Consider the following 13,765-nt stretch of genomic DNA (forward strand, 5'->3'; position numbering starts at 1 on the left):
GAACCTTACAATGAAACACAAAGTGGCATTAACGTTCTCTGCCTGTAATGCTGCAGTTTAAGCAGTTAATCTTATTTTAGCTGAATGGCATGTTCATTACAGCAAATAAGTAGGTAATGTGTGGAATTACTGAAAGGAAAGATAAATTAAACCAGTTATGGTTATAATGTTGATTTTATTTTAACTGTCCGATTTGACTTGGTATTTTTCTAGAGTCAGATCTAATATACATACATTTAGCAGAGATTAAGCAGATGGGACTCTTGCCCACAAAAGGTATTATATGCAACTTAAGATGCTACTTTTAAGGGCAGCAATCCATGACACTCGATACTGGCTCTAGCCTGGAATCTTCAGTGCTTAAACTGGAGGGGTCCTGAATGGTAAGATAGCACTTCTCTCTTTCCATTAAATAGTTATATTTTCACCATTTATGCGTTTCAAGGGCAGCTGAAGGACTTTTCTTCAAGGTCTCAAACATCCTTCTGTGTGGACCTGCTACAAAACAGTGTGTAGTTCAGGAATGTATTTTATCTTGTTTATATGTGCTTTCTTCAAACAAGTGTTACCCTGACTCCAAAAACCCTTCATTGAACTACAGGTACAAGAGGAAAAAGAGGTATAGTCCCTGAACTGGAAAGGATTACAATCTAGTCAGGAGAGGAGGGATAATAATCCTAAACATAAGGAACCTAGGAAACAATGTGAGAGGGTGTCTAATCAAGTGCGAAATTGCATAGTGCAATTGAGCAGTATGAAGCACTAGATACTGGGCACTGCACTGTAGGTTCTTCATATACCTAATCTCATTTAATTTGCACAATAATCTCGTGAGGCCAGTATTATTGCCTCCTATTTGTCCAAGGAAGGGGAAGTAAATTGCCTGTCCAAGGAAGGGAAAAAGCAGGAGTTTAAACCCAGGTCTAATTCTAAAGGCCTCGTTTTTTCCTTTATGACAAGCTGCTTCCTTAAATATGAAGAGTCAAGAGCAGAAGAAAATCATCAAAGATGTCATGAAAGGAGTGGAATTGGATCTGAGTCAGAATGCACCTTCAATCCAATTTAAAAACAAAAACATTCTTTACCAGTACCCACTTGACAATCAATTTTACTTCCAGAAACAGCCTAAAGAAATAACCTTCTTTCCACATAATACAACGACCTTAAAACATTTTAACCCCAAGAATCCTCTTTTGATTTTTATGCCATTGTTATGTGTTTTCATTATATATATGTTAATCCCACAGGGCATTATTGTTGTATACAGTCAATAATTATTCAGATGTATTTATTTTATCCTTCTTGTGCCTTTGGGTTTCCACCTAAGTTCATTTTATTTCTGCCTGAAGAACGATCTTTAGTATTCCCTTGAATGCAGGCCTTGCTTGTGATAATTCTCTCAGACTTTATGCCCATATATGCCTTATTCCCCTTTCAATTTGAAGAACACACTTTTGCTGGGCATAGAATTCTAGATTGTCAGTTACTTTCTTTCAGCATTTTGAAAATACTCCATTTACCTTCCCGCTTTCATTATTTCTCTTGAGAAACTAACAATAAGTTTAATTATTGCTCTCATGAAGGTAATGTCTTTTTTCTCTAGCTGTATGTATGTATGATTCTCCCCTTGGTTTTCATTTACTATGAATGTGACTACGTTTTTGGGTTTGTTTTAAATCCTTTTTGGGCTTCTTAATTTGTGACAATGTTTTTCACCAGTTTGGGAATATTCTCAGCTATTATCTTTTCAAAAATTGTTTCTGTTCCATTTTTCTCTCTCCTTTGCTTCAGGGACTCTAAATACACTTATATTAAATCTTCTCACGATATCCCCTATATCTCTTACACACCCCACCCCCATTTGTATTTACAAACTTTTTTCTCTCCAGGTTTCCTTCTGGAGATATTCTTCTAATTTATTCTTAATCATCTCTTCAACCATGTCTTATTGGTTATAAAACCCTTCCACTGAGTTCATTTCAGCTACTATATTTTTTGGTTTGGGATTTAGTTCCTATTTATGTTTTCCATCATTATCAACCTTGCTTTTTTTGTTTCATCTCTTTACCCATTAAACAAATTGCACAGCAATTTGCTGTCAAGAAAAAACTTGACAACAGAGAAGCAATCAATGAGTTCCAGTTCCACTTAGGATATAGAAAAACAAGAAGCTCTGCTCCAACAAACTATGTTTCTTTGGGCAGAGTACAGAAGGAAGAATAGCAGCCAAAACAGTAAGAGGAAAACCCCGAAATTTTAACAAATGCTTAAAGACCAAGTATGGGCCAGTGTGACAGCTTAGAATCTCCAGGAGCCACAGATACAAGAAGAGTCTGCCCTCACTTGCCAGCTCTTTTCTATAGGCCTCCACTGGGTGTTCATAAGAAAAATGGGGGATAGATCAGGAAAACTGAAAGAGCCACCCTTTGGTGACACAGGCATGCAGATAACGACCATCTGCCACTGGGGTAAAGGCATGAAACCCATGTTCTTTTATACAAAGAAAGAGCCATTTGCCACTAGTGGAGTGGTACAAAACCTTCCTGTTCCCTGGTTCCAGGAAAAGGCTGTGGTAGAGAAGGAGTTGAAGGAAAAAGCATCAGATGCTGGAGGGGGGTAGGAAACCCACCTGTGACCAGGATCCTGCCCTAATGCAAAGCATTAGGTCTGCTGCCAGTGAGAGAGGGACAGGAAACTTACTCTCATTTAAGAACCGTCCCCCGCCATTACAATGCAGAGTCTGACTGCCATGGGGAGAAGGAGGTGCACCTATAAAGCTCAAGATCCCGGGGCCTGCATGAGACTGAGGCTAGGGGGGAAAACACTGCCTGTCCCAACCACAAAACTTGCTCAAAGAAACAAGCAACAGATCCCTAGAGCTAAGGGAGGGGCAGGACTTGTAGAGATTCCACTTGTAGTACAGTTGTGCAGTCTGCTGAAAGCAAGAGGGTGAAGCAGGGACACTGAGAAAAACTCCCTGGCATTCTAGGCCACTCACTAAATACAAAGTAGCAGCAGTTCACCACTGGATGAATTTTAAAGCTGTGGTATATTGAAGGTTACAATATCAACAATAAAACCCAAGCCCAGATCAACTACTACTGAGAGTTACTTGGTACCCCCACACTAATGGCCCAACAGAAGGAGAGGTGTGCCCACTGTACGTATAAATACTATTTACCTCAGTTTCTACTGTTCTTTTACATGCAATGTCTGACATTCAGTCAAAAATTATAAGGGCTTCTCTGGTGGCACAGTGATTGAGAGTCCGCCTGCCGATGCAGGGGACGTGGGTTCATGCCCCGGTCCGGGAGGATCCCATGTGCCACGGAGCGGCTGGGCCCAAGAGCCATGGCCACTGAGCCTGCGCATCCGGAGCCTGTACTCCGCAGCAGGAGAGGCCACAGCGGTGAGAGGCCCGCGTACTGAAAAAAAAAAAAAAATTATAAGACACATTAAAAAGCAAGAGAAAAAAATGACAATGATCCACTGTCAAGAGATAAAGTAGTTAACAGAATTAAATCCAGAGATGACCTAGATATTGACACTATCCAACAGGAATTTAAAATAACTGTGATTAAAATGCTAAGGGATCTAGTGGAATGAGTGGATAGCATACAAAAACAGAGAATTTCAGAGGAGAGACAGAAACTATAAAGAAGAGTTAAATGGAAACCCTGGGAATAAAAATACAGTATCAAGAGATGAAGAATCATTTTGACAGGCTTATTAGTAGACTGGACACAGCACAAGAAAGAATCAGTGAACCTGAAGTAGGTCAACAGAAATGATGCACATTGAAACATAAAAGAAAAAGAGAGTGAATAAAACAGAAGAGTGCATCCAACAGAGCTGTGGGACAATATCAAATGGTCTAACATAAATCTAATTGGAGTCCCAGAAGGAGAAGAGAGAGAGAGTACAAGACAGAAGAATATTTGATGGTATAATGGATGAGAATTTTCCAAAATTAATGATATACAACCAAAAAACCAAAGAGGCTCAGAGAATCCCAAGCAGAATAAACACAAAGATAAACATATGAAGACACATCATAGTAAAACTGTTGAAAATTGAAAGTTAAGAGGAAATCTTGAAGGCAGTCAGAAAATAAAAATGTTACATAGAGAAGAACAAATATAAGAATCACAGCAGACCTGTCATCAGAAAATTTGCAAGCCAGAAGGCAATAGTGATTTCTTTAAGGTACAGTTGACCCTTGAACAACATGTCTTTGAAATGTGCAGGTCTACTCATACACAGATTTTTTTTCAACATATATACAAAAATATATGTGTAGAACATCATGTGCAAGACTTGTATTGAAGTGGATAGCCTATCCCTACATAGGCACAAGGTGAGTGATATTTAACATAACATTAATGATATTAGTTTTCTTACTCTTTTATAACTTTGCTTTCAAAGAATTACGTAACTGTACAGTATGCCCCTCTCTTTCATAACTGGAGAAACTGTATCAGCCTATCATCACAGGGAAGTGTTTTTTAAAAATATATAATTATGTTTCCAATACTGTATCATGAATATGACTGCAATAATGCATGCCATAAAAATTTTATGCATGCCATAAAAATTTTATAACAATTCATTCATTAGTGAGCAGGCTAGGCTACCATGAAGCAATTGTATTGATTATCCTAGGCTACCATAAAGCAATCATATAGCTGCTTCTTCGTTAACAATGCATGAATTGTTACACGTGTAAATAAACTGAATTTCTTTTTCACGTTATCTCTTCATTTCTGATGTCTAGTGTTAGTAATACATATAACACCTACAGTATTTTGCATCATATAAGACAGTACTGATGTAGGTACTGACAGACAATTCATCTTGTAAACAGATGACATAAACTTATAGTATTGATAAATACAGTACAGTACTGTAAACATATTTTTCTTCCTTATGATTTTCTTAATAACATTTTCTTTTCTGTAGCTTACTTTATTGTAAGAATACAACATATGGACTTCCCTGGTGGCGCAGTGGTTAAGAATCCACCTGCCAATGCAGGGGACACGGGTTCGAGCCCTGGTCCAGGAAGATCCCACATGCCGCAGAGCAACTAAGCCCATGCGCCACAACTACTGAGCCTGCACTCTAGAGCCCACGTGCCACAACAACTGAAGCCCACGCGCCTAGAGCCCATGCTCTGAAACAAAGAGAAGCCACCGCAACGAGAAGCCCGCGCACCTCAACAAAGAGTAGCCTCCACTCGCCGCAACTAGAGAAAGCCTGCGTGCAGCAACAAAGACCCAATGCAGCCAATAAATAAATAAATAATAAAAATAAAATATAGCACTTTAATTTCCTCAAGCTACTTTGTTTATTTCAAAGTGCCAAAAAACTAAAGGTGTTCTGGTGTACACACATATGCTGTGAATCTAAAAATTCAGAACTATGCAAAGAACTTTTCAATATGACTTTACAAATGAAATATTTACACACTTTACTGTAGTGCTTAATGCTTATTTTTGAAATCTATTGCTGATGCTCCTCTAAAGAGCAATGACTCAACCAGAAAAATATTAAAGGCTGCCTTTTCTTTTGTAAAGTGCTTATTAGCAACCATATCCAAAAGCAATGGTTTTCAGAAATACATGATATTAAAAGGTGCTCAAAGAGTCACCTCTTACAGAATCAAATATGCCATTTTGTAACTTTGTACATGTAAACTGATTTTATCTGCATTAATGAAAGATTGCTTTCAATGGCCCTCAACCATATGCTTCAAATCAAGATAGTGCTATTAGCATCAGCAGCATGAACAGTAACAGTAGAATAAACCCCAGCACATTTTAAATGGATCACAGCAGACTAGAAAAACTGTAACAGCTTTTGGATATTTTGCATATCCAAGGACGAGGCTTCTCTTTCACTCTGCATATGTGGTAAACATTTTTAAAAATAATAAAAACACTTTCTTTTCTCTCTATAAGAGCATTTTACAGTGTATAAAAGGATTCAGATTCTTGTACCAATTAAGCAAACTTTTTCTATATAAAGTAGGCTTTATATTAAAGAAAGAAGGAAAGAAAGAGAAAAGAAAGCCTATTTCCACCAAGACAGCTAGAAGGAATTAACAAGTGAAACACCTAATGCTAAAAACCTGAGGGAAAAAAATGTGAACAATTCTGAAATGAAGCTTTTTTGAAAGGTTGATATAAACATTCCAGAAAGGAATTTGTTTTCGAGTGTGAAGTATCTGACTTCATTTCAATCATATATCACTTTTATCTTATTTAAATAATTTAGAAAAAAAATAAGCATCATCTTAACTGAACTACTTTCTGTATCAGATTCTCTTTCTGACTCATGCCCCCCAGAAAGAACCATTCAATACTTATTTATAGTGAGCATCCCCTCAGGTCCTTGTCTATTTTCTGAATCTTAAAAGCTTTTTTTACTCCTCCTTTTTTTCCCCTCCAAAACTCCCCATATATCCCAAGAGAAAATTCCTATTAAAAAATCATAATTTAAATACATTGTGACAATGTTACATTTGATTTAAAGTGGTAATAAATTATAAATTGCCAAATAATATAATTCACAATGCAAATCCCTGGTATAAAAAGAATCCATCTTGCCCTGAATATAATAAAGCAGTCCAGTGATTTCAAATTACTTATGAAATAAAGGCAAAAATAAGGTGTAAAACACTATTTATAAAAGTTAAGTAAGAAACCTGTTACCATAAATCTTTTTACAAAGATAAATGTAATGGGCCTTTCCATTTCTAAAAATTTTGGGGGAGGTTTATAACTAGTGGTTTCAAAAATGACTTTAAGGAAACCAGAGATTGAATTATATATTATTTGTAATATATGACATATTAAATATATGTAACAATAATACTGCAATGGTGAGAAACTTAAATTAATCTTTGGACCTGCTACTTTTTGGCAAGTAAATTTTTTTCAAAGTCTTTGCTATAACTGATTAATTTTTAAATGTTAGTTCTCAAAAACTTTGCTACTAGAAATACTATGTTAACTAAGGAGATACTGGAAGTCTCAAATAGTAACAATATGGCTACAAAATAAAACAAGATTGTTCTTGCATCTTTTGTTATTATAACAAATACACTTTAAAATAGACAACATTGCTATGCCTGTAAATTAAAAATACCCAAACCTTTAAAAAGGGGGTGGAACAGGAAAGAAAATTTGAAAATTCTTATTTAAAAATAAATCTGAAGTCCTTGCATTTCTTAAGAACTTGACTTGTCAAATCACGGTTTATCTTCTTTTGGACCAAGCTGTGTCTTCCACCATTCATCCATGGGATATGATGTCAATTCTCCATTCTGTAGGTTTCAGTGTGAATTTTCTTGAATGTTTGCAAAGCTGGTACTGGACTTGAGACGTTTGGCTAAATAAATCAAAAGTATTATATTTTAACTTAAATTTAATTCTCTAAACATAATTATTCATTATTTTATGTAAACTATAGTATTCATCTATTAATTCTATGTTTGAATCTGAATAGATTCAATCTTATAAGAATTAAACCTAAATCTATTTTTTTCTGCCAACCTCAAAAGATATAACTTTGCTAGAAGCTGCACATGATTTTGTTAGAAGCAGTGCCAAATAAAACAGACGTAATTTATATCATCCTGAACAATACAGTCTTAAATATGTAATAAAAATGAAAATACTTTAAAAATGGAAGTGCTGTAAAGTATAATAATAAAATTATATATTTGAAAGTCTAATCTAGAAATCCAAATCTAAACTTCTCTTAAAAGAATTCAGTGAAAGAACTCTGTAATGTTTAAAAAAAAAACATTCAAATGGCTTACAAAGAAAAGTGAGTTGGATATTACACACATGTGCACAAACATATATGGCAGCTAATAAAATATGTACAATCAGTTTTGATCATGATGCTAAAGGGACTGAGTCATTAGAGTTAATAAAGAAAATCATGGCTATTTGGCTTGGTAATATGTTTTGTTCTTTAGTTAAACATGAATGTTTCTCATGTTCCAGAAATTTAAAACAACCATGCCATAGTGAAAGTATCCTACATTGGATAACTAGGAATCTCTCTACTTCAGAGGTTCTCAACACTAGAATAGAGGTTATGATTTAGAAGGTCTACAATGGGATTCAGACATTTAATTTTTGTTTTTGAAAGCTCTGCAGACAATTCTGATATGTGGCCAAGGATGAGAACCACTGTTCTAGTTTCTATCAGGGTCTCCCCTGACAACTCTAAGTAGAAGATGACAACATGGCTTCCTGGACCAGTGCATTGTTTCAGCCTAAACTTAAAAAGCAACTTTAACTATAAAACAGCCTAAACTGAAAGTCTACTTCTTAAGCCTTCAGTGGATTTGGGAAGCAAACTAAATCAAAAGGGTTTTTTGTTTTAAATGTTGTTTAAAACTATTAAAAGTAATCTAGTTTCTAATTACCAACTTCATTAAACTAACCAGGTAGCAATACCAGTGAGTACATATAACTACAACTTCCTTGCTTCTTTATTCTCTATCTGATAAATCCCTACATCCTCCAAAATTCTACTCCAGGGATCTTCTAATGGTGAATTCCAACACCCCAAATGCAGAGTTCGTCTTCTATGCCTCTGTGGTCCAACCACACTGTATGCACTTCTACTACATTTGTTGTAATGATTGGATTATGGTCGGTATGTTCTTTGAGGGCATCTATTGTGCTTTGTTACTTTTTAAATCCCTAATTCCTACCATAGGACTTGATGAATGGAAGCATATAAAATGGTAGCATAAAGAAAAGTAAATTAAAATTTCCATAAGGTATCAGCACAAGAACTATTTGCTTACACTAGCATTTCCTTAAGTTCATCATTTAATTCGTAAACAATGCGTCTATGAAACATTAATAGGTATTATGCAAAGGTCCTATTGTCAAGTTTGGGGGATGTAATCTCAGAGGCCTTAATTTATATTCAGGTACATTACGAAGCTCATGAAAAGGAATTTCACAGGACTAGTATTTTAAGGAACTCACCCTAGGAGTTGCTAACATTAAGTACAATGTTCTTTTATTGAACAAATATTTTTGAGTACCTACTATGGGCCAGGTACTTTCTAGATGCTGGTGATATAGTGGTGAGCAACATAAACAAAATCCTTTTTCTGATGGAACTTACAGTTGAGTCAGGGTAGACAAACAAATGAGGTAGAAAATAAGTGGAAAAGTTAATTGGAATAGACTAAATAGTGATTAAATGCTATTAAAGAAAGATGATACAGAAGAATTTTAAAAAGCGTGTATTCTTAGGTTGGGGGGGTCATAAAAGTTCTCTTTGTGTCAGTAACCTTTGACCTAAGACCTGGTTGACAAGGAGCCAGTCAAGGAAAGCAGGGAGGGAAAAATATAAGAACCTCGGAAAGAGGGCAGTGTGAATGAGCTTGGTGTTTGAGAGGAGCAGAAAGAAGGCCGGACTGCCTACATACAGCATCATGAGAAAGGAGAGGGGTAGACACAGGAGTTTAAGAAGGCAGATGGGGACCAGGTCACATGCAGCTTGGAGAGCAGACCTTGGAATAAGTCTGTATTTTATTCTAGGTGCGACAAGTACACGGGAAGGGTTTCAAATGGGAGAGGAGCACGTGGTAAAATTTGTGTTTAAAAATTTACTGTAGCCACCATACGGACAATGGATTGTAGTGGGTCAAGAATTAGAAGTAGGGATACCAGTTAAGGGACCTCTGCCTTAGTGCTGGTAAGAGATGGTGATGGCCTGGGCTAAGGTATTACCAGTGGGGATAGAGAAAAGATAATTTAAGATATATTTTTGGAAATAGAGCTGGCAGTACTTGCTGATGAACTGAAAAGGGGTAGGGGAGGGAATAAGGGAATGGGGAAAGAAAAGAAAAGAAAAAGTTAAGAAATTGAAAGATATTAAAAGAAATTAAACGACAAAAGGATTTGTGGCTTATACAAGCAGATGGATGGTAATGACTTTTATTGTGAAAACAAACAAACAAAAACACTGATCAGAAGTACTATATATCTTCTGTAGAGTTAAATAGATTTGCAAAGCAAATAAGATGCTAAACTTTAAAAGTACACCAAGCCCTGAAAAATAAAGTTTCTCAACAGTGAGGTCCCTGCAATATTTTGTTATTACCCTAAAGAAGCACTTTTAGGTCCGAGTTATTACATATTTACAGAATGCTGGCAATCTTCAAAATACTTTACTAAATACACCCATGATAAAGACTGTCTCCTCTAGTAGCTAGCTTTTTGAGGTGACAAGACATTACAAATTCAATGTAAACTGATCTACAAGGAATCTGTTTTTTTTTTTTAAGTTAGATATATTAGACGTGAAGTTAGATAAATTATGAAAAAATGTCAGAAAGAAATTTACAAGGGAAAGAATTTTTATATCATAGGTTCCTAGACTAGGAATAATATTTAAGAGAAAAAAAGCCTGACTTTTTTTTTCTCCTGAAAACATTCTTTTTTAAAAAAACTAAAATTATTAAGGGATAAGCTTAATAAAATTATTAAGGGATACTTAATAATTTTATTTTATTAATAATAATAAAATTATTAAGGGATACTTTCATTCTGATAATAAACAAGAAACCTATGAGATTTGGAGGTCACTTTTCTTTGGCTAGTTGGGACCTTCTAGTTAGTGTTTTTTTCTGCTCTGCCCTATTTGATGGGGAGAAAGGAAAGGAATGAACACATACTGAGCATATGCTATACGTCAAGTAACTTTCTTGCAACTACAATTCCAATTTGTTCATAAACAAATTGTCTGTGTGTAAGCTATAGTTTCTCCCTGCCTGCTACTTGTTTGATGGTTCTGTCATGGGCGGTTCTGCCAATGGGCCTAAGAGCTCTCTACTATTTATCTCCCTATTATGGCCATTTCAGGTCTGCAAAGCCTTTGTTGCTATTCCTTTGTTGTTGTCAACCTTATTCCAGGGAATCTAGCTTTCTCAATTAAAGCTTCTGAAAGATACTGTATGTTAAAGTTTGATTATAAAGTCACTTAACTTACACATCTCTTCTGTTAGTGAGCACAGTTGTAAAATTTGAAGAAGAGAGCTATTTTAGGCTAATATACTTTGAGTTCTCAGAGTATATATTATTTCTAAAACAGGCTTAGATTTTTTTAAATACAGGTTTTTAATCTAAGTAAATAAACAACCATAAAAAGAAACTTACGTAGAATGAGTTTGCGTTTCTTTTGCTCTGAGTGAAGAAAACTACTAAGGTAAAAGACAACAGGTAGAAAGAGAATGAACACAGAAACAGCAATTACAGGCACTGTGTCACTGCAAGGGACTGAACAGTTGAAAGTTCGACTCCAAAGTTTTCGAGTAATATTCATCTGAAACAATAACAAATAATGTTACTCTATTTTATATTTAATTTGTCTTCAATTTCATAAAATTATTTTGCCAATAACAAGAATCCCAAATTTAGACTAAATACACATCCCTAAAAAATCTATTAATAGTTGAGGACAATTTCTTCTGTCAGGGAAATAAGCTGGTTCACGATTAGTCATTGTATAAATTTATATCCATACAGAAATTTCATATTGTAAATTCATAATACTGTCCAAAGAATGTCAGCTTTTCACAGACTTCAAACACAGAACTTGTATCAATAGAAATATACTGTGCTTCATTCATTAAAAAAGATTTAATAGGGTAACTATGTGAGGTGATGAATGTCAATAATTAGACTGTGGGAATCCTTTTTGCAATATGTATGTATATCAAATCATCACACTGTACACTTTAAATATATTATAACTTATTTGTCAAGTACACCTCAATAAAACTGGGGAGGAGGGGAAATCTCACAAAACAAACAAACAAAATATTTTCTTTCTATGTTACCTATGTAATCTCACTGAGCTTGTAATATTTTTAGAATGGAGATAAAAATATCAGCTTTATAGGGCTTCTCTTCAAGAGATGATATCTATGAAATGCTTAATAGCTTATCTAAGATATTATGAAAGATTCATACAGCAAATAATTTTTTAAGTATATAATATCTAATGAGTCATGGAAACTTTGTTAGACAATATTAATATCTTATTTAGCCCCTAGATACACTTAGGGGCTGCAGTACCTCACTTTCATTTAGCTCATGATTTCTGTCAAACAGGCTAAATGATGTAAGGAAACTACCAAATTTAGCATTTAAAACTGTTCTTGCCTGGATTTTGTTTAATTGAGATATGGTTTACAAATGGTGCACTGTACGTCTGTTGTAATTTTTGCTTATTGCAAGATGGATGTTCTAAAATAGGTTGGTCATGTTGATTTCCTGTGTAATCCAACTTGTGTCATAGAACCAATATTCATTTTTATTCTTTACTTAAAAAAAAAAGAAAGAGACTATTATTCTTTAAAAAGATGTTATTATTTATTGGGAACCTACTAGAAGCCAGGTACTACTCTAAACATTAGTAACACAGCAGTAACAAACAAAAATCCCCATGGTGTATCCATTTTAAGTGATTTTTACCATTCTGAATATTACAGATCCACTATGTTCACTCTGAGCTGCTATAATTCACACTCATCATTCTCAAACATTAAGTTTACCAATTTTGACCACAAGTTCTCTGCTTTTTGACAATAAATTTTCAGTTTCCTCTAATGTCTCAATAGTCAGGCATCGTATTCCCATAAAAAGGCATGATTGCCATCTAGTGGTGCCCCATGTAAAGGCAGGCTATTCAACGGAGGAAAAAAGAGTTTTTGTTGACTATTCATTCAATCAATACATGTTACTAAGGGCCCACTATTTGCTAGGCGCTGTTCTGAACAGTGAACAAAAAAGGACAATGATGTCCTTGTTTTCACATGGCTTATATTTTAGTAAGGGGAGAAAGACTACAAATAAGTAAACAAAACTTTTCAGATGGTAATAGATATAAAGAAATAAACAAAGCAACAGGATAGGAAGTAACAGGAATGGCTTCAGAAACATATTGTAGCAAAACCTAGAGACTTCTTGAATTAGCAACAAGTGCACAAGAAACTGAAATGAGAGCTTCTCAGCTACTATCTAAGTGAGGAGGACAGAGCACGTGTCCTCGCTTCACAGATGGGGAAACATGGTTCCAAGGAGTTGAGAACACCTACTGAACGCTGGCAGGAGACCTCAGACCTCCCAAAAGGCAAGAAACTCCCCACGTACCTGGGTAGGGCAAGAGAAAAAAGAATAAACAGAGACAAAAGGATAAGGACGGTACCTGCACCAGTGGGAGGGAGCCGTGAAGGAGGAAAGGTCTCCACACACTAGGAGCCCCTTCGCGGGCAGAGATTGCGGGAGGCGGAGCGGGGAGCTTCGGAGCCGCGGAGGACAGCACAGCAACAGGGGCGCGGAGGGCAAAGCGGAGAGATTCCCGCACAGAGGATCGGCGCCGACCGGCGCTCACCAGCCCGAGAGGCTCGTGTGCTCACCCGCCGGGGGCGGGCGGGGCTGCGAGCTGAGGCTCGGTTTCGGTTTCGGTCGGAGCTCAGGGAGAGGACTGGGGTTGGCGGCTTGAACATAGCCCGAAGGGGTAAGTGCGCCACGGCTAGCCGGGAGGGAGTCCGGGGAAAAGTCTGGACCTACCCAAGAGGCAAGAGACCTTTTCTTGCCTCTGTGTTTCCTGGGGCGCGAGGAGAGGGGTTTTAAGAGCGCTGCCTAAAGGAGCTCCAGAGACGGGCGCGAGAAAAGCTCGGAAACCAGAGACGGGCAGGAGACGCTAAGGCTGCTGCTGC

At 36.4% G+C, this 13,765-nt stretch overlaps 1 protein-coding gene across 1 annotated transcript in view; it reads right to left on the reverse strand.

Annotated features, from left to right (window-relative positions):
* Positions 1-5,335: 5,335 nt before the first annotated feature.
* Positions 5,336-13,765, reverse strand: part of OSTM1 (osteoclastogenesis associated transmembrane protein 1) — a 46,843-nt gene continuing 38,413 nt past the window's right edge. Inside the window, exons 5-6 of the mRNA XM_007447254.1 lie at positions 11,199-11,364; positions 5,336-7,392 (exon numbers count right to left, since the gene is read on the reverse strand). Of these exons, the coding sequence (XP_007447316.1) occupies positions 7,337-7,392; positions 11,199-11,364 (222 nt within the window). The 3' untranslated portion in view covers positions 5,336-7,336. The remainder of the gene's footprint in view (positions 7,393-11,198; positions 11,365-13,765) is intronic.

Source organism: Lipotes vexillifer, unplaced genomic scaffold (assembly GCF_000442215.2).
Source record: "Lipotes vexillifer unplaced genomic scaffold, Lipotes_vexillifer_v1.1 scaffold515, whole genome shotgun sequence".
NCBI classification, from domain to species: domain Eukaryota; kingdom Metazoa; phylum Chordata; class Mammalia; order Artiodactyla; family Lipotidae; genus Lipotes; species Lipotes vexillifer.